Below are 26,784 nucleotides of genomic sequence, written 5' to 3'. Positions count from 1 at the left end.
CAGTAATGCAGTATTAGCTGGGAGGAGACACCGAGTTTGTTGAGAAGACCAACTGTGCGCTCTGGTTTGCTGGTGGGAGGAATCACATTTTCGATTGTTCTTAATGTGTGACTGAACAGACACGTTATTCCATATGCACACCCTCCTGTTCAGCACTAAAGAGGAACGTGATGACCAGTGTGACACTCTGTCACATGCAGGAGTAATATAAGTAACCTTCCAAGATACATTCAAGTTCAGTGATGGCCTAATCATTTAAGCACAAGACGGAAACAATTTAAAAAAAAACAGTTGTGTTATTTTCTCTTGCATGATTCTACAGTGATACCATTCAGCAACTTCTGTGAAGACTTGTAAGCCTTCGTCTGCGCTCTTTCAGACATGTCTGTGCTCTGCCTATTGTGATAACTAATAACTATCGTAGTCCATTATGGGAATATTTCAACTACAGTATGAGAAAAGGGGTTATGTTTGTCAATGCCGTAGCATTCACCCACCATAGTCTCATTGTCCCCCATGTTACTTGAATCTTGTGATGTGTTTTGTGTTGTCTTTTAATCAGCAAAGTGACAGACAAAATTAATCAAATTACAGGAGAAAGGCAAGTTCCTTTTAAACAGAATAAATGCAGTGTAACACAAACAAAAATAATGCTTAAGTCATGGTCAAAATACACCATTTAAAATGTTTGGGGTTTTTTCATTTCTTGAACTTTGGTAAAAATAAACAGTGGTATATGTTCTGAACCAGGTTGCTGGGATAAACTTTGGTTAGAAGAATATTCTTGATGGTTTAGACAGTTTGCGTGTCGCTAAACATCCTTGTGTCAACTTAGCATTTTGGGAACACCTTACCCTTCATCACTCTCATGAATGCTCATGACAAGAGTAAACAGGCACACATAGACCTGTGTGCGCTGAGTAAATACGCAGCAGGGAAGGGTGTACCCAGGGCACAGGGCTTCCTGTTACTACCCCGGAAGACAACAAGAGCCCTGGACTTCCTCCACAAGCCTTGGAGGACAACAGCAGCATGTTTGCACATACACCTGATACCTTCTCCCCAAGACAAAAGGGGTTCACACTAACGAACCTTATCTACATTCACATAAATCAGTTTTAATGAGATGGAAATCAAGGCCTATCCTGATCAGTAAGAACAATGCTGCAGTATACTAACAGTGACAGGAGTACCATGAGTCTGATCCACCACGCTGGCAGTGATGCACAGCCACAGATATGCATGTGGTCATGTGGATGTAAGATAACCATTGATAACAGTAACAGAGTTCTGAATGAAACTGAGGTTGCCATGGTTAACAATGAGATGGGAACCATCATGAGTTCATTTGCATAATCTTAATTGTCATATGTTAGTTATTAGGAATATTAGCCTTTGTTTAACACAAACCCTACTGGATATTACATGTTTTCACACTGCCGCTGTGGTCTACATTAATAAGAGGTAAAAAAAAACTAGATGGAAAATTATGAACAGACCATAAAGAAATGTCAACCCATACTCCATCTATCCTAAATATGCCATCTGAGGCAGATTATGCAAAAACAAAATAGAACAAAGGCAGTTCACATTTTGTTTGTATGATGCTGCTGTTGATGATAAGAAAACTGGGAAGAAATACACTGCTCACTATTGTGTAGTTCAAACAATCAATCAAAACGCTCTGAATGCATATGATAAATAGATTTGGCTCCATTTCCTGGTTTCCTCTTCTTTTTAAATCAGTTTTTATTAACACAACAGACCCATTAAGAAGTCATTGCTATTTTGCAGAGCTGTCAGGGACTGGGGTGATTAAGTCCATTGGTTCTCCACCTAGTGCTACAGTAAGTAGTCTCTGGGCGCTTCATTACTGTGTCACTGCTGTCTCTGACGCCTGGTCTGCTCATACAGGATGGACAAACTGGTAGACCAGTCGCTGGGATACGTCCGGCTTTTTGATGATGCCCTTCTTGTAGTACTGCCGGATGGAGCGGCTTAGTTTATCATAGTTCATAGCGGGTCGGTTTTTCCTGATCCCCCACAGTTTGGCCACATGGGCAGAGTCCTCGATTTTGAATATACCTGGAGATAAAGGAATGAACAACAGTGTAACATTACACCCAGTAAAAAACAAACAAACAAAAAAAGTAAACAAAGGTCAGCTAACTTCTTTTTCAGGTTTCTTGCATTTGAATTCTAATTAAATTCAGCTTAAAATAGATAATGTTGATCATTAATTCGTTTGTTCTTTTTCCCATTCATTCCCATTCATTCCCATTCATTCAGATCTCTCAAGGATGAGCTCACCCTTCTCTTTGTTGAGCCACCGGATGGAGCGCCCATAGTTGTGGGGTTTCAGGAGCAGTTCACGAAGGAACTGCCACAGGTGGATGGGCTGGCCGGTACAGGAGGAGTCTGCCTCAGCACACAGCTCGTCGGGCCCTGGAACCCACCAAACCCGCGGCTTATCACCTTTCTGCACAACTCACCTTATAGTGCTCACTGTGCTTTTATTACTGTTCTGTATGTGTCATTGAAAACATGCTAACTCTACTCTATGTAGAGACTACAAAAAAAACCCCATCAAACTGTATACCTTGTTTTTAGAAGTGCTATGCAAATGAAACTGACTAATATTCCAGTTTTATTCATGACTCACTTTTGTTTAACTGAACATGACCTTACCAAGGAAGCTGTTATTTTCTGGAGAACATCGCTCTTTCATCCAGGCAGCTAAAAGGAAGGTCAACAACCATATTAGATCACAATAACAAAATCACCATTCATGTCCAAAGTCACGTCCGCTATGGGTTTTACCATGAAAAATGCATGCAGAAAGCACAAGGATGCCATCTCTACAACGTAAGGTCAGTAAGGTCAGTGATGAAACATGGCAGATTGGCTTTCACAGACAGTTTTTTTTAAAAGATCTACTTACTTAGTACAACATTCTTCATTTTATGGACCTGGACTTTTGGACTCTGATACTTTGATCAAAATAAGAACAACAATTACCAAAACAAATACCTGACTTCCAAATGTCCAGGTGAGCATAGAGCACATCCCCACACTGTGAAGAGCGCAGCCTAAACTCGTCCTCAGTCATCATACTCAGGTCGCTGCCGCTGAGGTCCTGGAAAGCCCGTCCCACATGTGGGAGTCTATAAAGATGCTCTGTCCAGAGGAGCCATTTCTGTACATGTCCCGAACTCCACTCTGCAGGGTCTGATGGGAGGACACATGCTTGTAGTGAGAACCAACGTACAGACTCACTCCACACACACAGACAGCAGGACATGTCACTTGAAGGACATCTTTGCCTCTATGGAAAAAGTACTTGTATTGTGTTTGGCATTGTACCATAAAGTGTAGAAAGGACAGGAGAAATTTGATCTTTTTTCTTTTGTCACACTTTTTTTTTTAGGAGAAAGTCAGTTATTGTGTGAATGACACTCAACAAATGACATTTGCGCAAGGTGGAATGATCAACAATCCTGCACCAATCGCACGTCAGCACAGGGCCCTACCTACATGCAGTGCTGTGTCTGATTGTGCAGTGATGTTTAAGTTAGCAAACTTACTCAAACCACACTTCCAAACACTTGCAAATTAGCAAACAGAAACCTGCTTACCCCAAGGATCATTCACTTTTTTGGGTGCAGTTTTATTTATGAGTACATAATTTTCTTTCTGTTTAAGAATTATTAAGTTACATATTACAACTTATGAGTCCTTAAATAACATTTCTCCTATTTAAAACCAATATACAAAACAGATATATTTAAATATATTAAGCAATATGTACTCTTTAAATATATATTTGAAATATATAATATAGCTTCATGTGGGCTGTGAGCTGACCCTAGTCTAGGCTGCAGCTGTAGGGCACCAGTGCCTTTCCTTTCATTCCTCATTTCTGCACTTTTATATTTTGAAAACAGAGCAGGTGCTGTCTGAATATTTTGTCTGGATATTATTTTTTAAAATAATGTGTGTTCATGTGAGTATCTGTATGTGTTTACTTAAACAGTATTTACTAGAGCATTTGCAGTACAAATGTACTTAAAAAAACAGGTCATTCATGAGAGAGGTTAGTTAAGTTGACGCAGTGCATGCTAGCTGCAGGATTCAACTGATTCCACAATACAACAGTAGTGAACTTACAACTAAATGTATGGAGCTCTATTAGGTATGGCTATATATATATATATATATATATATATATATATATATATATATATATATATATATATAGACAAATACTTAAATATATTTCCTTTGCATATATAGATGGAATTGCTTAATTGCACTTTCTCATTATCACTGGTGTGTAGCTGCTGTCCTAGAGGACTTGCCGACCTGGAGTGATGTTAAGCAGTTTGCATGCTGTCTCAATGTCCTTCAGCACCTCTTCTACAACAAGGGTGTGGACCTGCTCCAGACATCTGTCTTCCATATCCACCTGCCCATTCGTGCCTGGGCATGGCTCTCGTCCTCTGCTGTCAATCACTGGGCACTGCCCTGCCTCCTTGCAATGGGGCAGCCCTTCATCCCTCATGGGGGGTGTGGTCGCCTCGGTCCTCTGCACCAGCCAGGCATTGTCTTCGGCCAGGAGCATGTCGAAGCGGGAACAGCACTCTGGCACACTGGGATGGCTAGGGAAGACCTTGGCATCTTCTTCAGCAATCCACGGCATGATGTGGCTCTGGCTGAATGCTGGGAATTCCATGTACGTGTGATGGCCATCAGAGCTGGCCATGACTGCCCACTCTCCTAAGAGTTATTAATATTTGTGAATTATCAGAAATAATTGTCATATATACTAGGCACATTGGTAGCAATACAGAAAGATAACTTGCTGAAAAATTATGGTTGTTAAATAATTTAAATCAATTCAATAATTTTAATTGTAAGAAAGAGAACCATATGTGTGTGTGTATGTATATATATATATATATATATATATATATATATATATATATATATATATATATATATATATATATATATATATATATGCATGAAGTATCAGCTGTCTCCATTGTATCCTTGAATGCCCCCTGCTTACACTGACTGGGAGATAAGTGGATATCCAATCACAAGGCAAAGTGTGTCTTGGTTGCACTTATCACCTGGGGCTTAAAACAGAAGCCATGGCCTTTGACAGTGGCTAAACAGGTTCTTCTATATAAGCCATCGTGTACATACTAGACAGTATTATGTCACAAATTATTTTGTTCGGTTACATTTTGTGTTGGGATTGAGCTGAAACAGGTGTGAGGTCTGTGCTCGTGGAAATGGAAGCTTTGGCCTGGTTTCAACTATTTTGCATAAGGTGGTCTGATCAACTCTGGAACTAATACTAGTGATCCATTGGCACTGAAATACACTTTTAGAGAATGAAATATACTCTAATAGCATTCTACCCATATAATTTAACTACACATTATGAACATTATAAAGGTAATATAAACCTTATGTTGGCCAAGGGAAATACAGTGAACACAAGTGAGAATGCAGCATATGTAGGTAGTATTAAACAATACTCAAACTAAAGAATTCTTACTTCACTAAAAATATAATCAAAATAATCAAGCAGAAGAAAAACTAAAGTACAAGAAAAAGTAGCTTTTCAAAAACACATAGCCCACCAAAAGAACTGTGTCTAAAATACTCACCTACTGAGCTACCCATAGACTTACAGTCTAACTCCTTAACTGTTATAGGTTTGATTTTCAACTAACTATGAATGGCTCAAATGTAACTGAGCAAAATGTAATATTCTTTTTCTCACAAATATACTTGAGCATAAGTAAAAATATTATGATTTGAAAGTATTCAGAACAATGACACATTACATAATGTTAATGGTACTTGCATACAGAACCAGAGCAAATATGCAGCTTTTCTAACCCTTTGCTTCACAGATGTCAACGTTCATATTTACCACTACCGACACATCAGTCCAGCTACTTCCTTTCTTTTCACTGTATGATGTTGTGCTGCCTATTCTGTCACTTTGCTCATATGTAATAATTATCAGTAATTATATCATGTAGTAATTTTTTTTGGCTGTGTGATCAATATTTGTATATTTTATAGTGTAGTTTAAACAGGTAAAAAGTTGTAAACAGCTGTAAAACTGGCTACAATCACATCGTATTAATGTCTACTTTGAATGTTTATCAGTTTTTACGCACATACCATGAGAAATAAACAGTTTTCTTACGTGGAAGTTTTCCCACTTAACAACTTTCCATCAGACAAAGTAAGCCTTCAGCAGACTGACACACTCAATAAATAATAAGAAACTGTTATCGGCCGCAAACTGCGGCAACAAAAAGAAAGAGCCACAAGCCAGGGGTTGATGGTTACGCCTTGTTCAGACACTGCCATTTCTCCTCACAAGACTTACGATGCAAAGTGTTTATAGTTAAAGGTGTGCCTGTTTGAAATGGCATCGGGCTGAATCCCCCATTCATCCCTCAATGTCACTTTTTCTTCATGAGAAATGTGTGCCTTTTTCACAGTGCTGTGTTCATTTGCACCCAACTCATCACTGCGATTGTGATTAGTGTATGGTCACTTACATGTGTGAGTGTATCTGGAGCATTTTGAGGAAATAAAACACCTTCCAGGAATCTTAAGGATAGCAGGTGCCTTGCTTCTGGATTTAACTCCTGACAAAAGAACTGTCATTCCACAGGCATTTAAATCACATTCATTCTACCTGTTAAGTGTGATCTGTGCATGAAGCAACGGATTAAAGTGGCTCATTGCTGGTGTACTGGTGTGGTCTCATTGTTTCTGTTGTTAGCAGCTGTTTTAATAATCATGAATCATTTTTTTGGATTGTATGTGAAAGGTGTAATAGCTGTTTGGAGGTTGATATGAGACACAGTATAACAGATCTATGGGTATTTGTGTTCTTTTGATGTAAATATTAATAATAATAATAATAATAATAATAATAATAATAATAATAATAATGTGTGTGTGTGTGTGTGTGTGTGTGTGTGTGTGTGTGTGTGTGTATTGTTCCTCAGACCTTAGGTTGTATATCTTTAGGTATCTGAAAGTGTGAATGTTCTTATCTGTGTTGAAACATGCCATCTCAGCAGATTACAATCTTGAACTTTATTGATACTTGGTATTTTATTCTTGGTAGATGTTTCCTGTATCCCTGTATTCCTGTATCCCTGTATCCCTATATTCCTGTGTTCCTGTATTCCTGTATTCCTATATTCCTTTATCCCTGTATTCCTGTATGCCTGTATTCCTGTAATCCTTCTTTGATGATCAGTAGTGATCTGGTCTTTTCATCATACTAATCTTGTGCATATACTTCACCTCTGAATGACTAGGTAGGCATCAGACTAAAGGATTATCCTGTTAACAAAGTTTTATCGCTTTTATAAGATTGTATATAATCACTTTTATGTTAAGGTAAAGGTTGTTATGGTACAGTGTGTCTTCAGAACTCTACCTAATCTTAAATTACAAATGTATTAATATGTTTATATTGACAGCATTTCAAGTGACATAATTGATCATTTTTATGTATTTGTTTGTTTGTTTTCTTAATTTCAGAATGCTAGATAACTTCTTAAGAGTTAACAAAAATGTAATTCAACCTTACACAAAAGAAAAGAATCATGAAAACACTTCTGTAATTGATAAATTGCTTTTATGTTGTTTGAGACAAAAAAGTTTCTTATCTTGAATGTATTATTGGGACTAAAATTTTATTGTGTAGAACCAATGATCTGTACGCTAAGTGCATGTTGTTTGTCACTGCAAATGTCCTGGACTAATACACATGCTTAAATCAAATGATTCATTAAAACTGTAAGTTCTCCCTTTGAATTTTATGAACAAAATGACCTGGTTACTTACTTGATGATGAGATGTCAAACCGAGAGAATGCCAAGGTAGTGAAGGTTGTGGAGTGAATCTAGGAAGTCTCTAGATGACTTCACAATAGTAGCTTCAGTCTGTTGCTAACTGTCAGCTGTATGTCCTGAGCTGCAGGTTGTCCAGAGTAGCTACAAGTCGTGTGCCTCTCATCTAAAAAAGGTGTGGAATCCAAGGTCTGAGTCTGGACTTCAAGGAAGTTTTAGTAGTGAGTGAAGTGGCATTCTGGAGTTTGAGAAATGGCCCAAGGAAGCAAAGGAGGAGGCTTAGGCTTATCAGGATAACAGCCCTGGGCCACATTAATCTGCATAGAGAGCGTGTGTGTACAGTATAATTGTGTGTGTGTGTGTGTGTGTGTGTGTGTGTGTGTGTGTGTGTGTGTGTGTGTGTGTGTGTGTGTGTGTGTGTTTGTGTGTGTGTGTGTGTGTGTGTGTGTTTGGGTGTGTGTGTGAGTGTATGTGTTTGGGTGTGTGTGTGTGCGTGTGTGTGTGTGTGTTTGGGTGTGTGTGTGAGTGTATGTGTTTGGGTGTGTGTGTGTGTGTGTGTGTGTGTGTGTGTGTGTGTGTGTGTGTTTGGGTGGGGAACTAGTAGAGCTGACGTATTTAAGAGATTCACTTCAGAATCTACTGTGACGTATTTTAGTATTTAATCAGCAAGTGACAGTGGTGGAGTAAAAAAACATTAAGTATAACTAAACATGAAAGAAATAATAGTCATGACATGTGAAGGCTATGTACATTTAATGTAAAATTAAAATGAATAGACAAGGAACAAAAAGTACTGGTAAATTCATAAACAAAGGAACTGTAAATCTAGACACCTGCACTTCACAACTTGAAACACATGAATATAACACACAAAAACACATTAATATAACACACTAGATTATGATTGGAACCTTCAGTGATGCAGCCAGTGATGCAATTATCATTTATGTCATAATATTTTTAAAAATTACTACTAAATTATTTTTGGACAGCTTCTTTAAAGGCAGTATAAACATGTTTATATACCTGAAATTTTCAAGTAAAGGAAATTTCAAATCAAAGGACGCTTTTCACTATGTGTGACCCATTAGCTTTGGTCTATGGTGCCATAAAATGCGTCCATCATAAGAAAATATCAAATCAAGCGAGTTTACAGATCATATCAAGCGTGTTTAAAATCACTGAAACAATGATTCTATATTTAATGCCTTCAACTTGTGATCAATACATACTTCAGCCTTCAGAAAACTGCAGGATTCTCATTGCAAAATAGCACCTCCCTCGTCTGCTCTCACTGGTCGGCTCTCTGCCCAGATTACTCTGTTCTAAAGCACACAAATCTGTGGTGTGTTATTCTAACAATATTAAGTCGTTCCATATAATAAGGTATAATATTGCCTAAAGTCGAGGGAAAGAGAACCCTAACAGCCCTCTAAGTGCCTGTCAGTGCCTGAGGCCACACATGAAACTCACCCTTGATTTCCTGCAGTAAAATAAATAAATGTGCACCAGAAATCCTCACCTCATCACTGTGAACTCGTGGATCTGGGAGGACATCTATAAAATGTTAAAGCATGTACCATGATTTGCATGTTCTAATATTTATGGTTGGCCATTGGTAAAAGCAGCTTAATGATTCCACTTATGTAACAGAAGAAAAATAATACACCAGTTTACTCAGGGGTTGGGGGGCACCTGTGTTTGCTGTTTGTTGAACTTGTGTAAAGATACTTAACATGTTGAGGAATAAGTAAAATTTCATGCAGGGAAGACATTTGTTCTTGTAAAGAGGTGTGAGTGGTGAGTGAGTGGAGAGAAGAGTTTTGTGTCCTGCGATGGTGAATGACACTGTTTACTATTTATAAACAAATAATTTATCATAAAATATTTGAAGAGATTATTCAATCTCTAGTAAACTTGCTGATCCTGCCTGTCCACCCCGTTCTTAAATATGTTGGCGCAGTTTGTAAGCACAAGCCTTGCTGTCATGGTATGTCAAACCTGTAAATATTAAACTTGCATATTTTTTATTTCAAAGGTTTTATGATTCTTAGTAAGCCATTAATTAATTAATTAATTAATTGAACAGAAATTTGGAGTAGAATTTTAACATGACAAATTAAAATGAAATGTACTGTAAATGTGTGTATTTTTACATAAAAATGTGAAAATATTTAAGCCTGTATAGACAATAGATGTAGAAATATGAGAAGGGCTTGAAAGGGTTGTAGAATTATTTGGAAAGACACTGTTTTTCCCAGAGTTCCTGAAGGCTGAAGGACTAAACATAGAGTTAGGACCTGCAGAGCAGTGCTGGCATACTTAAAGCTTTCTCCATTACTGTGCTGTACATATTTAGAAAGGATGGACAATCCTTTAAACCATATCTTTTGTTTTATTTTTATTTTATTAAAAAACATAATGTACTCTTAATGGAGAAGAAGCCACTGTGCTTCTCATAACCATAACATAACCATGGTTGTGAAGCCTGAAGACTGGCGCAGTGGCACACAGGATCCTAGAGAACCCTTATTTAGTTTATATTATTATCCTTACTATACAAACTGCATGTGTACGTTACATATGGCAACAGTCAGCAGAGTGTTTGAGTGTCCTCTCTGATGGACTGATGGACAGCTTTAAGTATTAGAATGACTGTGTTGGGTTTGTAAAGTCCAACCTCAAGTGATTTGGCACTGGAGACACGTGTGAGGACACAAAGACTCATCATTATATCGTACGACACATAGTGCTAAAATTTGTGTTCCTTTTCTTCTCTGTTAAAGCAGTAAAACACATGATCATAATGCTGTATACAGACTAGTTACAGTTTTTCTGTATACTTCCTTGCTAACATATGTTTAATTTCCTTTAAATAAATATTAAGACGAAGATTTGTGGAAACCGTCTATGGGGCATTACATTACACATTAACAGTGCATTCGATCATAACACTTTCTGACTGAGGGCAGGTAAAGTCAATGCTTTTTACTCACTCCTCACATCTAGACATCTAGACACAAACCTGTTGGACATAAATAATCTTCCTTGATAAAACTCTATGATTTATGATTTCGCTCATTCATAGTAAACATGCATTACCACTAACGGAATGCTATGCAACTCTACACCCTTGGACTGGAGCACTTCCTCAAGGCTATTTGCTTAAAACATTTCTGCTTTCATTGGAATAATGGAAGCATGTCAGGAACTGACAGATAACAGAAAAGCAGCCCATGTTCATAGAGTTGCTATCATTCTGAACATTTCAAGATAATCTGCACTAAATTGTCCTACAATCTTGTTGTTTCAAAGTGTCATTTGGCAGGCTGGCTAATTAAGCTTCTACAGTTTTAGATTAAATCCCATCTAAAGTGAATACAGGAATAATTTCATAGCCAATCTTAAAGTAGATACAACCTTTCTTACCTGTGGCAGTTAACCCACACAAACCCAAACCTGTTAAAATGAGGAACACCAATAAGTGTCCTTGATCGACTTTTTAACATGTAAAATTATTATGTTCTTTGTCAGATTCAGGTTAACCGCAATCTTTACCTAAATTACTTCTGTTAGTAGAGCTTTCCCAGGCAACACCCTATTTTTCCAAGCCATGTTATAATACGTGAGATAATCTGCTTCCTTAATCAGCGTTTCTCCTTCAAACATCTGCTGTTACAGCCCAGCCTGTTAGTGGAGGTACATGGTGGAAATCACTCAAGGCAATTTAACAGCAATCTCAAAAAATGAAATGATGCAGAAACAGTTTCAACCATTCAACATGTTGGAAACAATTATCTGATGTTTGTCTAATGTCTGGGAAGCTGATAGTAGAGGAACCACATCATAATGGAAAGAAACATGCAATTAATGCAGTCTACCGTTCTAAATTCTATTAATTACAAAAATTATGTACATAATGAATAAAAGCTACAGTGTAAAAACTTACAGTAACCTTATTATAGCTGACTGCACTCAATACTAATATCATGTCTGAGATGAAATCCACCACATGCAGTAAAATTAGATTTCTGATCAGAAGACGAAGCAGCACAGGATACTCCGACCCTGGTCAGTGCTGATCAGTGTTGCTCAGTGGTTTCAGGTCATCAAGTTAAGATTGTCCACTAGAGTCCCTTTTTCCTGGTCTTCATTATCCAGTCTGTTGACAGCAGGAAGAGAAACACTGCTCCTAGAGTTGAGTGTCCACTTCCTGTTTCTTTCCCTTCAAATTTATCCTGACGAGAACTTTTCCCAGTTTGGACAGAACAGATAGAACTGGAATCCTTCTGGAGTTATGCAGTTTCTGCTGATATCCTTCTTTGGGAAGCTAATGTGATCCCTCCGTCAGGTCTGATGTTCCCTTCGCTTTCCCTTTGCTTTCCATTTGTTTTGTAGAGGAGACAGAGCTTGCCCACTCTTCTAAGTCTCCCAAAGTGCCTCAGCTGGTATTTTGTTTTGTTTAGTTTGGCACAAGTTCTTTACAGTGATCCATCCTCCAGCGTTTACCATCCACACCTTGTCATGGTGTTTATTTGAAACAAGTCCCTCCTGACATCTAGATGTTACTGTCTATTTTTTGGCCTTTTCTTCCACTTGTATTCTTCTCTATATATGTATGTGAAATGCTGATAGGCCCACCAGCTCCAGTTATCCAGTCATTGTGCTGTGTCCAGGTACAAAAGGATTGTACCTTAGAAGAAATGAGAACTCTTAAGGTGTGCAATCACCTCAGACCAGTCAGTGACATACAAATATCATACGTCTGTCGCGGACAAGCTCACAGTGCTCTCAATCTATAGTGGGTGTTTCTGAACACAAACTCACTGAAGCTGTTTTCAATAGAACGCTGTCACTTGACATTTGACTGCGGAACCTGTCCTGTATCTTCGTGGGTTATAGTATCTCCTCTGTGATTAGTGGAGCTGGAGGTATGCTATTTTCTCTATTGTTAATGTTCTTCAGACACTCTCTACTGCTGTCCCTAGTTCTGCCAGGAAAGCCAATGCCATGTTTTGTTTAATAAAATGTACCTTTTCCCCTCACAGTTCCAGGGTTTATGTTTCAACTTATCTCTAAATCTAAGACATCTTCTCATCTGTGTCGTCCTATTCCATTGGTACTTCTGAAGAAATATTATTCTAACATCTCTACCCCTACATATTCCCACACACGTGTCTGGTCCTAAATGTGTGTATTTGGTTATGATCTTATCTCAGTAGCAGACACCATGTTGTTGCCATTAACCAGCCTCTACCACTCTCACACAAGATCTTCACCAGGAATCAATCCCTGGTGCTCTTCTTTTCATTTTTTATATGGTGCACATTGGTCATATCATTCATATTGTATTCTCAGTTTTTACTTTAATGGTGATATGAGTACATAGTATTACATACTTATAAGATATAAGTATTATATACCAAAATATGGCACATAATCTATCACATTCCTGCTGTCACCTACCATAAAGCCACATGTTCATGGTTTAAAATTACGGATGAACTCCTTTTTCTAAATTCTGAAAAACTTTTCATCCACAATCCCTTTATTTTCCTGTTTCCCATGGTGGTTAAGACTGCACTGACAGCCTGTTATAGATCTGGAATTTTTTATTCTTTCCGCCACTGTCAGGTCTGCATTTTTCATCTAACACTGCCTGCATATTACCTTCTATTTCCATGTCTGATGTTCATGCATTTATTATCTTATGGCTGGAATACTGCATTGTGATGTCGTCTAGTTTCTAACAAATCATACAATAGATTAATGCATGTTCAAAACACTGGTGCTAAACGTTTTACCTGTTAATCTCTTCATTTAATTTTCCCCTGTAAAAGAAAGAGAAGAATTCAACGTTCATGAAGACTTAAAATGTAATGTCTATCAGTTAAATGGAAAACCATTTTAAAACAGTCATCAGAAATACAAATTTTTAAGTTTATTTAAAATAATATTCTGATGTACAGTAAAAACAACACCTGAACACAGCAATCGATCAAAAGAATACATTATTTTCATCAGCAATAGCAAGGCACACAGGTGTTCTGCAATGTGATGTGAAATTTCACTGAAATAATTCATGCAAAAATTCATTTCCTCAGATAAAAAACATTTTTCCTAGAGTTCATTTAAAGGGGTAGATTAGAGATTAGCCTGATAATGCTTAAAGGGAGGGATCCAGATTATGTTTCTTTAGAAATGGTTTGGTTGGAGCAATTGTTAGTCTGTCGTTAAGGTCTTATTATTAGTTCAAGTTTGGTTTATTCGTCACATACATAGTCATACACAGTATAACTCGCAGTGAAAGTCTATTAGTCTAGACTTTAAAGAACTACACACAAAGTTAAGCACAATTCCAGCAAGTCAGTCAAAAGGTACCTTGAAAAATGTGTTTGGATAAAAATTTGAGATGTAAAATGTATATAACATGTTTTAACTGTTAGCCTCACCAAGCTCTTTCATCTACTTTGCTTGAAAGTTCCATTACATTACATGATAATGCCTCAGTCAAGTCTTCTGATGCTACGTCTGGCTGTCCTTGTTATGTCCTGTGACATAATGTGTAGCCTATAAGTGTAATTTGATTATTGGCAGATGCATCATATTTAGGGTGAAATGTCTGATTCACTGGAGGGAGAAGGCAAGTGAGGATGTAGGTTAAGGCTCCTCCTCCTCTCAGCTATTACACAGATCTGTAGGAGAATGAAAGGTCCAGAGATCAATTATATTATTTACAGCTTAAATAAATTCATCCAAATATAAACACTGAGGAGGCAACATTTATCTTCAGAATGGTTGTGTTTGTCTTCCCAAACATGAATCAAAAATTAATGAGTGTGAACTTATTGTTTAGGACAAAATGTTAAATTTGATGTTTTAGTGGCACAACTGTTTGTGAACCTGGACTATTTTCCCCAGAGTTCCGCATGAATGACTCCAAGATGAAGATCAGATTTTAAGTCTTAAAGTCATAAGATAATTTTATTTAGCAACTAAAGAAAAACAGCCACACTGTTTTTATCATTTATCATTATCAATTAAATACATTCAGGTAATTACAAAGGGTTCATAAATGTTTTTGCAACTGTAAGAATTCATTCTGCATTTAAAATTCTAGAATTTTTGGATTTTACCTATAAACCACAAAATACATTTAAAAATAATATACAATTCATACTTCATACATTTTATTTAGTTTAACTCACAGAAAAGTAATTCCATTTGGTCTTTTTTTCTCTTACTTAAGTACCCAAGAAGCCTAAAGGTGTTGAAGAAGTGGGATAAATTCATAATGAAAGGCCCTTCATGACAAGCCAGATAGCTTTCGGGATGAAACGGGATGAAACGGGTGATAACGTGTGCAGGTGACAAAGGCCTTGAACCATATTGCTGTTTGGGCAGTTTGGTGAACAGGTGATTTCCATGGTAGGTGTGGATCCTCCCTGCCTCTCCAGCTGTAAACAGTGGCTTGACCGATACGTTACCTGAACAGCATGCATTTTCGTATAGCAGGTGAGGTTTGGTACACAGCCCTGAGGGACGTGCGTGCTTACAGGCAACTCTTGGATGATCAAGTGAAAAGCAAAGTTACAAGTCTCCAAAAAACACACTAATTACAATCAGACAGTAATCGAGGGATTCTCTATGAGTCATAAAGAAAGGGTGCAAAACCTGACACTAGCCATAATTTAAACTTTTCATTGGAGCAGGGTCCTGCAATTTTGTTTTATCAGTTTGTAATCTTGAGATCATGGTTTTCAGGCATATGCAGTAAAGGCTTCCATATATCGAGGAAAACTGTTGAAAAACACACTGACCTCATCGCTGACAGAGCAATTATCCCTGTAGGCAAACTGTCAACTAGCCAGGACTGCTAGCATACAAAGTGGTTATCTTGACCGCTTTGCATAATTCCAGGCAGTGGGTAAGAGCAGCTGGGGGTGTAGGAGCTGACTGACCCTCACGGTGACCCAGAGTGCCAAAACCAATCTTTCTTGCCCCATTTTCTTACCTATTCACATCTGATAAGAAGTGGGAAGGGTGAGGAGGGTATGTAGTGCAAAAGGACACATAGGGCAGATAGCAGCATGTTCTTACTGAAATCACCATAGCATGGGAATGTTGGTCAGTAAAACTCTAGAACAGAACTATTTTCAGTTCTGTTCTGTTTACAGAACTGGCTTAGTGGGATGTTAAATCCCAAATTACCTAATCAACTAGCTGAAAATATTTGTTAAGCATTTTAACACTGAATATTTAAGATATAATTACTTATATGACATGCTTTGATATTCTTGGTTAAAGAGTGTTGTAATGGCCAGCTGTCCAAGGCAAACAGATAAAATTGCACAAACATGCTTCTTCAGTGTTAAATTTCAACTGGCCATGATGTATTCAAATAGATACAAACAGGTTTGCCCAGATTCCCTTAGCTGCACAAACACATCCTGTATGTTCACAGCAGGACTGTTACATTATGCATATTATAAGATTTTCATCAAGGTATCAAATATCAGCAGTTAAACTCACAATTTCCAAATCCAGGAACTCTCTTTCCCCTCTTTGTCCGCTATTTGTGCGTCGGTTTTGAGGTTGTTTAAACTGGTACCACTGATATTTCTGAAGGTGCAGGCTGCTGAGGGAATTATAGGACCATTTTGCTTCATGTTTTATAGGCTCTGAATTGAGCTGCATGGCCCATTTCAACAGCACCAAACAAAACCATGCAGATGTTTCTCAGGTAATCAGATTAACTAGGTCTATGGTCAAATCAGACCTCAGAAATAAACTGTAGTTTCAGTGGTAGCTTTCATTGAGGCAGCAAATAAATCTTTATATATATATTCTTATACATAATAATAGGTCATCTAATGTTGTGATTACCTGCCCAAGGACTACAGGTGGAAATTAGTTTGCTAGCTAACGGTGGCACAAAGGATCTCTCATTTGTGCATGGCCCCAGCAAAAAAAATGTAAACTTTAAAATACTAAAAAAGATTATATCCTCCCATGCCTTGGTAAAGTGTCCATTACCAAAACCTGGTTTGGGATACTGGTTTGGGATATCAGCAAACAAAATTTGCTAATGTAAGTCCAGTGTATTCATTCAATTCATAAAACTAAATTAAGTCAAACCAAACTGACAGTGTTAAACTACTTTTAGATTGAGAGCTTTAATTAGTTGAACATGAGAATATCATTTAACTAACCGAGCTACTTTGCTTATTTTTAAGTAACTGTTAAGATACCTGGATAAAGTCAATTCAAGACTTTTTGTTTATATACACAGAAATAAAAAGTTTGATTTTATAATAAAGAAACATTTTAGATATTCTTGATCTAGACTTTCATTTAGTGCCAAAAGTTCATCCAACAGTAGAAATGTAGTGAATTACATTGACACCTACTGTTTTACTAAGCGAAACATATTAGCAAACACTTTTAACTGTGTGTTTCTGAAGGTTTAACAACTTTATCACGTTAATAATATAATGCACCTCGACAACATGACAGCTTACTCTTTTTTAAACTGAATTACTTGTTAAATTACAATACATAGCAAATCACAACGCTGTTTGTCCTCAAACTTGACATCAGTTAGCATGCTGTGGTTAAACCAGGCCAGTCCCATCATTTCCAGCCAAAGAATAAATCCAAGCACTAAACGTGCATTTCCTGATAACACAAAAAGACTGAGCCTGCATTCTAAAACCTTGTTCTTTTGACTAATGTGCTTGTAATTGGTCCTCAGTAAGGAAAAGACACTACTACACCTGAAGGGTCTGAACCCTGAACAACACTTTACCTTGATGTCACACTGGCTTGTGAAACATGAGTTTAGTATGAAGGCTGATCCAAATATTTACTCTGTGTCACCGTTTGCGCACTACAATGAGGGAGACAGCCCCTCTTCTGCTTTTACAGCCAGGGCTCATGGGTAACAAATCTTGCAGAGCAATTTCAGTCATCTGGGACACAATTTTGGCTTTGCTATCCCAATAGAGTCTAGATATTAAAGACTCTGAGGTGTTGCATTACTCAGTTTCCAAACTATATCCAGAGCACAACAAAGTACAAATGCATGATATGCAAACATTAGTGCACTGGAACTTCTTTGTGTGTTGTTTTAATTTTTTCCCATAATAAATTCCACCCAGTCTAAACGTGAGCTATACTGCTGTGGCCTGCCTGTCATGTGCAGTAATCTGCACAAATTATATTGCAATTGCAGGTTTATTATTTTAATAGTAAGATTAATTATTTTAAGGTCAAAAGACAATTTTTTGATGCAAAAATCAGGGCTTTGAAGTTTTATTTAAACAAACAGTATTATAGAACAATAAAGTGAGTCATTAATCTTTTTTAGTTACAGCATTCAGTCACCACAGCCTGCCTCAGAGATAACGGTACATTCATCTGTTCTTTAACTTACATGGAATCACTGTAATTGTCATCTCATCATATTTACGCTCTTTCACTAAACTTCAGCACTGAAAAAGAATCTTTTTATAGCCACGATCAAATTATCGATACTCATTATATTTTGTTTTGACCCATAGATTATATATAAGACCAAGGTGGACGAATCCTCTGATGGACATTTCCCTAGTCACATCCTATGTTTTGGTTGGTTTGTCTTTTACGGGATTGGTTTCTGAGATTCAACCACTGCTGCTAGGCTTTTCCCCCTTGCTCTCCTATGGATCCATGTATGCTTGATTGTGTAAGCAAACCAGCAGTTTTGATAGCAGTTGTGGCATAAGCACTGTAGTGACAGCATTGGAACAGTAATAAACAGTAATACACCCATAATGTCTACCCAAGAATACCCCTTTTAAGTGAAGTGTTACCTTTTACTATCACATACTGATTCTGGACACAGAAGAGTTATTTACTCTGGCTTTATTTCTTGCCATCCTGTCAGTCATAGAACTGCAAACCCCTCGATCCCTCATGCAAATACACCCACAACTTCCCCGGAAAAGTTAAGCTCAAACTTCCAAACCACAACTCAAACAAGGAAGTTCATCATGAAGAAAAACGACTTATTAAATCAAACCACTGACACACACAGAGTGTTGGCTTCAAAACAATCAGGACAGTGTCCAATGCACTGCCCTGAAAAAAGGACAGATGAGGAAATTATTCATCCTTTCCCTTTAAATATATCTACTAACAGGAGACGTAAGCTGTCAGTTGTCATCAGGAGGGTGTACATAAATTAACAACTTGCATACAGCATGTAAAATTCTTGATTTTTTAAGATTTCAAGATGTTTATTCTGCTTTGATAAATTGACAGGGATCGTGTGAAGTCTTCTCTAAGAAAAAAAAGCTTCAATTTATTGCACTGCTACAAAGCTCAAAGTGTAGGTATCTTGGTTAGACAGAACATTTGAAAGGCCGGTGTGTGTCTCGAGTGGGATGTAAAGAAACATCACTCATTGAGCCATCATTCTAGTTTCAGCATGGCATCATAAAGTTTCGCAATGTTCAAAAGCTTAAGAAAACCCTTAATCCCTGGATCTGTTCAGACCACAACACCAAAGAGAGAAACATAACCAATGCTTCATAAAACCAGCACACTAGTTTCAGCACACATTCTAATAAATAAACCTACATTTAGGTTCCAAGTATTAGGCAGTGGTAAGTGGTGAGAAAAGAGAGTCTAATAAAAGACATTTCATTTTTAAAAAAGAAGACAAAAAATGAATTAATAAGGAGCTCTATTCAAGGCTAAGTGTGGAAATCAACTAGCTATTACTATTTGGCTCCCTCTGCTGGTAAAACAGAAACCAGCATGTCAGCACTGACGAATCATTCTGCACTCAGACTGAGGCTGAGATGCATGTCATTCTGCACTCTTCTGTTTATGAAAATCACTATTAATCAAGTCCAGAACAGACAGGATGGAAGTATCAGTAAATAAGTGTGCCAAAAATTATTTATCAGATGGGCTGTTATTCAGTGGCAGGTTGAAGTTGCATATGCACACGACCTCGCACCCAACAGTACACTAAAGTTCCCACCATTTAGCAACAGCGTCATGTAATGGTTGCACTATGAAATATGTACCTGATTGTCAATATGCTGTATATGTTCATAGTAAAGCTTAAAATTAAAATAAAATTAAAAAAAAGGGAGGGGGGGCTAATCATGTTTAAAAAAAAATTGTTTTTGAAAATGATTCTTCAAGCACTCTCCTTAAAATAGCATTCACATACACATGCTCAGGGTGGCATCTGAGCAGTGAGAAGAATACCCCTGCCATTTTAATCATGATGGTGAGAGCAGGGGTGGAGTCAATATGCCAAAGAGTCTCTAAGAAGTTGGAGCAGCCGCCCTCAGCCCTGCCCCTCTGCAGCTGTTCCAGCCCCTGACAGAGTTGAGCCCAAGGCCACAGTTTCATTCAGTATGAATGACCAACACCTTGTCTTAAGACTGTCCAAATGGATAAGGTCCGTAAGTAGGCTGCAGGAAGAAAACAGGGAGAGAACATGGTTACTGGGAACATGGATGTAAATACACTTAAAAAACAGATGCCATGCTTTCTCATAGGAACATGGAGACAATATTCGACTATTGTCAAAGATAATAATGAAATTCTAGAGTACAAATAATACTGAAACGTTATATAATAAGCAAGATAGCTTTGTGAGATTGTGATCAGTATTCATGCACATTAATGCATTACTTAACTCACAATGGTACAAATTTGCACAAGTATGTTAAACTATATAAAAGTTAATATATCGTTTCAGACAGTGCTGACTGTCACTACTCTTACTGGAGGCTTCTGACTGGAGCTCTGGCCTCTAAATTATATTTGAACAAGCATGCTTGGCTGACAAAGCAGGTGTATGACAAATAGCGAGGGCAACTATTAAAGGGGACCCTTCTGAACCTCAGCGCAGCATCCATAACTCATCTTTTAACACTAGCAGGTGTGTGCCTGCGTCACAGGACTCACCTCACCATAGGGAACTACTGACACGTTTTGCAGATTGTTTGCTGCTAAATTCACAGAACTGTCTGACATTCCGTTCTGTTCTGTCCGCATGGAATCACTAAGGCTATCGTCTGGGAGACGGTCACCGCAGTCGCCACTCTGCTTGCTCTTGTGCGGCGAGGCGAAGGGGTTGTAGTCGTCCTGCACACTGCGATGAGGCTGTGTGTTGAACTCCCCTCTGAAGGAAGAAAGCTGCTGGGTAACGCCCAGGAGACCCCCCACCTCCACGCTCAAGATCACCCATATAACATCTGCAGGGTTACAGAGGGACAGAGAGAAGAAACAAGGTGGTCAGGGGATGCACCAGGCAATATGGAATCAGGCAGCCATCCTAGATACCCTTGTGTTGCCTCTTGTTCTGTCACCTGAATGAGCATTCAGCTGTGATCTGGAGGGTGTTTCACAAAGTAGGAACTTTAATTACACAATTTAAACCAAAAGACAAAATAATCCAACGTGAGTGTTCCTCACCCCTCATTTTCTAAGACAGTCTTGATTTTTGCCATAGGTTATCTTGCTAACTGAAACAGCCCCATGGACACAGCTAATCTGGGATTTGGGTTAGTGTGATATGTGCATGCAGTCCATACAGTCAGTGCTCCTGAGGTTCACAGCCATGACCTGCATAGTTCATATTGAACACTAAGTCAGATCTCTGTATCAGAGGTAAATTATTTACCGACCTCCATTTAACACAACAGCATTAAGCAGTGGCTTACGAAACACCATGAACTCTGGAGGAAAAGCGAACCCTGTGTTGCCTCCACCTGGAAGTAGGCAGGTGCTTCCTGATGACATGCTAATATTAGGACATGATGGTCTTTTCATCAGTACTTCTATAACATTGACTGCCAATACACTTCCTAGGAAAATCACACTTAGACACACACTTCAATCAATTTATATTTTTTTGATTTCTTTTATGCAACAAGATTCATCAATACATCTATTTCCTTCAAACACTAAGATCTACAAGACCTTTCGTGTCTCTCAATCAATTTAACTCTCAAATCAATATTACAATAATAGGTAAAGAGCAATTATATGGCTAAATAGGAAATATGTGCAATATCTCAAATAAGTGTTTGTGTGTGTACTTTTACTAGTTCGTGTCATTTTGTGAAAGATATTGTATGTAGAAATGTGAAGTGTTAGCATGTTTGTAGCAGTCAGATGATATAAGAATGTCTTGCGTTGGACTAAAGGTGCGTGGACGCAAGGCAAATGTCAGAATAACTCAGCCCTCACTCACAAGCACAGCAGGCTGAGAAGGCTTCATATGTACTGAACACAAGCGGGGCAAAGCCGCCGTTCCTCAGCACGCTCGTGTATTCACCTCCGTAGAAGAGTCCGGCAGCTGTGCACATCCTCCACTGGCCCTGGTACATGCCCGGAGCAACAGGACTGCGCATCTGCACACTCACATCATACATCTCTTGAGGGTCCAGTGAACGTACCATGACAAAGTTCACGTGGCCAAACTGATCTCCACCAATGTACTTCAGGCATACACCCGGGGGCCAGGATTCTGAACCTGCAGCACATGCATGCGCAGGTGTACATGCATGAACGAACACACGCGCGCACACACACACAGTATATTAGTTTCATTTGGGAGAAAGTAGGCCATACATTGGTCCAAATAAAACACAAGAACTAAACTGTAATGTGTAGCATTACACTATAAAAACAACATATTAACAGTATAGAAACTGTTCAATTTTATATATTTATATATATATATATATATATATATATATATATATATATATATATATATATATATATATATATATATATATATATATATATATATATATATACATACACACACACACACACACACACACACACACACACACACACACACACACACACACACACACACACACGAAGGTTAATCAGACTACTTGCTATAGGGGACCTTGTGAATACTACAATCATCCACATGATTAATGAGAAATTAAAAGTTGTATAACATCCATATTTTAGAGACTATCAGCTCATTAAACCCATTTTCTCACACTATGATAATTTATCCCTGGGGAGATGGGATGGTCTGTGTCCTGAACGAAGTAGAAAGAGGTTCATCAGGCTCATCTTCATGTAAGGTTTTACACACATTAACCTAACAAAACCTGGTCTGTGCATACTATTTTGGAATTTTGTTGTTTACCTAATGCTATTGGTCCATTTGGAAATGCAAAATCAAAAGAAAATTTATAGTGCAAGCATGCATAAGCAAACAAAGTATCAGAAAGAGGACAGATGACCTGGAATAACTTATTGATCCACTTATCAAAGTAACTGTTGTACTGAGTAATCGGCATTATACTACCACTATGGAAATTCTGGACTAAAGGGATTCTCAGCCTAGAAGTGCTGCATGGCTGGGTTCTAATCATCAACCCTTCCAACCTGGTAATCAAATCATCGCTGTGTTAGTTAGCTTTGTTGGATGGTGCTATCCTACATGAGAGGATTGTGGATTAGGGAAATTTAGCAAAGCATATACACTTTGCTAACCATTTATTGAGATCATACAAAAATCATCATGATAAAAATGACATCAGCAGAGTACCTTTCACTGCATTTCCCCAGCGTTTCTTTAGTTAATTGTCCTTTGCAATATTTAAACGTTTACCTAAACATGTGCAAGAACATGCATAAAAATCTTTAGATGTTTGTTTTTGTTGCTGAGACCCCAGTGTGGAAACCTAGGTGCAAAGGTCCCTTTCGTGTCATTTTTTTCCTTAAATGTGGCACCTGTGTTCTGTATCCTCCAGGTCTTGGTAAAAGGTGTATCTGGTGGAATGGATTCTCCTTCCCCAATAGTCACATCTTCCACAAAAGACATAGACGGTGCCGTGATGTTGGGACTTTCAAAGTCATAATATGCTCCAATTGCAGCCTGTAGGTTCCTACAGGGAAAGGAACAACAGCTGCAAACGTATATGCCTTATCGGGAGTGCAGGAAGAACGTCATCAAAGAACAACTACAGAATTATTGGTCCAAGTAAAACAAAACACTGAATACAGCTCGATGATGCAATACATCACGTCATTTTGGACCATCTTGGAGGGAATAAAATGAACCTTAATGGAAATTCGTTTCACTAAAGCTAAGGTTAGAGGTTATCCTTCTGCACATGTGTACATAGGAATAAAAATAATTAAGAATGGAACATCTTGTACAATTAATAACTACTTCATTTATTTTGCTTCAGGATAGAACTGTTCAACAAAGAACGATTTCATGCTTTTGAATTGCAAGGATAACTCAGAACGAGCTGTATCGTTAGCTAACGTTACGTAACGTAGCTAACGTCTGCAGCCCCAGAACACATCTCCAGTGATAGAGTAATTCGGAATATGACAAGCATTTTACTGACTGCATACTAATACAGAAATTGTTTACAGGTTACGCAAGCAAATAAAGGTGATGTGTTATGGAGCGACTGCTGTGGTGGTGGTTTCTGGTTATTGCCTTGTAACGACTAGATAGCAGCTAGAAATGGAGAATTCACTCACAGGCTAATGCAACGCTATTCATCGTTTATCTGGGTAATTAGGTTAGTATAGCTAGTTATCATGTTGGTCAAATGTTAATATAAATAAATGCACTAAAAAGTTAAGATGAACATTCTTTTGGAATATACTTTGACTCATCTAGTATTAGTTTGGCCATCTAACTAATAACGTCTCTTCTTTGGAAACGTGGCCAGCCATCTAGCTCCGAGTTGTCACAAGTAGTAAACAATCTTGCTAAACGCAGCTGAACAAAGTTTGTGACTTCAGCCAGATAGAGCAGCACGCAATAATTTCAAATGTGAAATCAAAGGTAACGATTTGGATGGCTAACGTTAGGAAATTAATGCCACTTACGAGAATAATGTGACAGACAGCTAGGCTAGGCTAGCCTAACTAACGCGTTATGACATCAGCAACGAGCCAGGTATGCTAACGCTAACGCTAGCTAGTTAGCTTCTCCGCTGCAGGCCCGTATCGGGCCTACGGTCTCCATTTTACCTCACGATCAATTTAAACTAAAAGATGAACCGTCTAAGACACTCGTCACGTTTACTTTAAGCATCCACTCCTTCGTTTATTATAACCAGCTGGCTAACGTTCTTCCTGTCTGTGCATTAAATGATAGCTGCTTAGCCAGATACCCACCGACCACTGCCGCTAGCCTAGCTAGGCTAACTCACACTTACCAGTTAGTCATGTCCAAGAAAAAAGCACAGCCAGCAGGATTGAGCTGGAACCCCAGCAGTCTTTGAAACTCGGTTATCAAGATGTCTTTATCGGTTGTACCCATGCAGCTAAACTTCTGCATAAGCTCCGGGTCGATGTCTGTTTCCATTCCCTCCATCGCAGGAGGAGACGGGGTTCCGCTTCAAATCGAGTCCGAGGCTTTAGCTTAGCTAGTCATAACCGACACGACCACCACGCGAGTGCGCATGACGAGAGCGTCACGCGACAGTGTTGCGCATGTGCGACGACATAGCCACTCGATGCGCGAGACAACAGTGTCACGCGACAGTGTAGCGTGAGCGCGGTGCCAAAGCCAAAGGCGTTACGCTGAGGGTTCGCTCAGGTGTGTTTTACTGCGGAATAATACGCACCAATATATCGATTAGATGATTAAAACATCAGTTCCGACGATTTTAACTATCATTTGTAACCAGCAGTAAAGAATTTAGCCAAACATTAGGCACAACGAACTTGAAAAAGGACCAATCACTAAAGATTGTGCTTGCAGTTAAAAACTTTTGGTTTCCAGAAGAGTACTGTACCCTGGCCCTTATGCTTTACAGTAATAGCGTAAACCTGTTTTCCAACTTAATTGCGGTCAAACTGAAGTTGTTCCTTTGTTTGATGTACTCTAATCTCTCACGTAGTAGCAGTATTTTGCTGGCTGTCCAGTCAGTGTGACTTGTCTACACCTTCATCTTGCTTGGTATAAGGCTATGGTACGGTCATCAGCACATATCAGTTACCTGGCTTTATGCTGGTACTATGTACTTGGTTCTAAATAATAGTCTGTCAGGGTCAATCATCAGCCAACCTTTTTTTGAGCACAGGGGTGATATTCTCAGGCTATTTCATAATTGGATCGTTATTTCTTCTACTATATCGTGCAGCCCCAATTATCTAAGTCTTGCTTCTTCAAATTATTTAGGGATGATACCTTATTCAAGCCTATCTACGTTTAGTGGCTGAATGAACGCCACAAGTACGATTTAATCTAATTTCTAAAGAACAAATAAGATTGCTCATATTTAAAAAATAACAAACATCTCAATGTTTTAAAGCTTAAACTAGGTTATGGTTTTGTTGTTTAGGAGAATGTGTTCCCCCAATGTTCACATCAAAATCTATTCTCTCTCTCTCTCTCTCTCTCTCTCTCACATACATATATATATATATATATATATATATATATATATATATATATATACATATATATATATATATATATATATATATATATATATATATATATATATATATATATATATATATATATAGCAGTTTAATGTTGTAGTGTTCTCCGATCTTGGCATTTTGGTTGCAGACGTTTCATCACCAGATGAGGTGACATCTTCAGTGCGAGCGGTAAACAAGCACATTGAACTGCCCAAAGAGGGCCAACCAGGAAACCCGACCAGAAGACCGTGAGACTGTCAGAATGGCAACCCAACCCGAACTACTGATATTTACCTTGATTTCCAATGTAGAGATGGTTACAATTGCCGTGAAGTGCACAAGGTGTCCAGAAAAACAGTAGTTTGCACATTAGTTACTCATTATTAGTTATTATTTTTTATTATTAGCAGTATTAACAGAAGTCCTGTTATTAGTT

General features: G+C 38.2%; 2 protein-coding genes across 4 annotated transcripts in view; both read right to left on the bottom strand.

Moving 5' to 3' along the window:
* LOC113572350 (SAM pointed domain-containing Ets transcription factor-like) overlaps window positions 1–8,085 on the bottom strand; it is a 9,340-nt gene extending 1,255 nt beyond the window's left edge. The window contains exons 1-6 of the mRNA XM_027001807.3: window positions 7,900–8,085; window positions 4,363–4,776; window positions 3,031–3,228; window positions 2,689–2,736; window positions 2,311–2,445; window positions 1–2,085 (exon numbers count right to left, since the gene is read on the bottom strand). The exon at window positions 1–2,085 is cut by the window's left edge and continues 1,255 nt beyond it. Of these exons, the coding sequence (XP_026857608.2) occupies window positions 1,907–2,085; window positions 2,311–2,445; window positions 2,689–2,736; window positions 3,031–3,228; window positions 4,363–4,762 (960 nt within the window). The 5' untranslated portion in view covers window positions 4,763–4,776; window positions 7,900–8,085 and the 3' untranslated portion in view covers window positions 1–1,906. The remainder of the gene's footprint in view (window positions 2,086–2,310; window positions 2,446–2,688; window positions 2,737–3,030; window positions 3,229–4,362; window positions 4,777–7,899) is intronic.
* Window positions 8,086–18,202: 10,117 nt separating this feature from the next.
* LOC113572336 (protein ILRUN-like) lies at window positions 18,203–25,420 on the bottom strand. Of its 3 annotated transcripts, none has more exons than XM_081706622.1 (5): window positions 25,133–25,420; window positions 23,682–23,836; window positions 22,168–22,449; window positions 20,877–21,166; window positions 18,203–20,377 (listed from the first exon to the last, which is right to left on the bottom strand). In XM_081706622.1, the coding sequence occupies exons 1-5, from the start codon at window positions 25,288–25,290 to the stop codon at window positions 20,342–20,344; spliced, it is 921 nt and encodes a 306-aa protein (XP_081562748.1). In that variant the 5' UTR covers window positions 25,291–25,420; the 3' UTR covers window positions 18,203–20,341. The 3 variants fall into 3 exon arrangements, with proteins under 3 accessions (XP_081562748.1, XP_026857589.1, XP_026857590.1); XM_027001788.3 differs by having other exon boundaries at window positions 22,252–22,449; window positions 25,133–25,418; XM_027001789.3 differs by lacking the exon at window positions 22,168–22,449 and having other exon boundaries at window positions 25,133–25,419.
* Window positions 25,421–26,784: the final 1,364 nt, after the last annotated feature.

The sequence above is a fragment of the Electrophorus electricus genome, chromosome 24, assembly GCF_041902795.1.
Source record: "Electrophorus electricus isolate QZ-2024a chromosome 24, ASM4190279v1, whole genome shotgun sequence".
NCBI lineage: Eukaryota > Metazoa > Chordata > Actinopteri > Gymnotiformes > Gymnotidae > Electrophorus > Electrophorus electricus.
The sequence above is the reverse complement of the archived record's forward strand: the minus strand, read 5'-3'. Positions and strand labels throughout refer to the sequence as shown.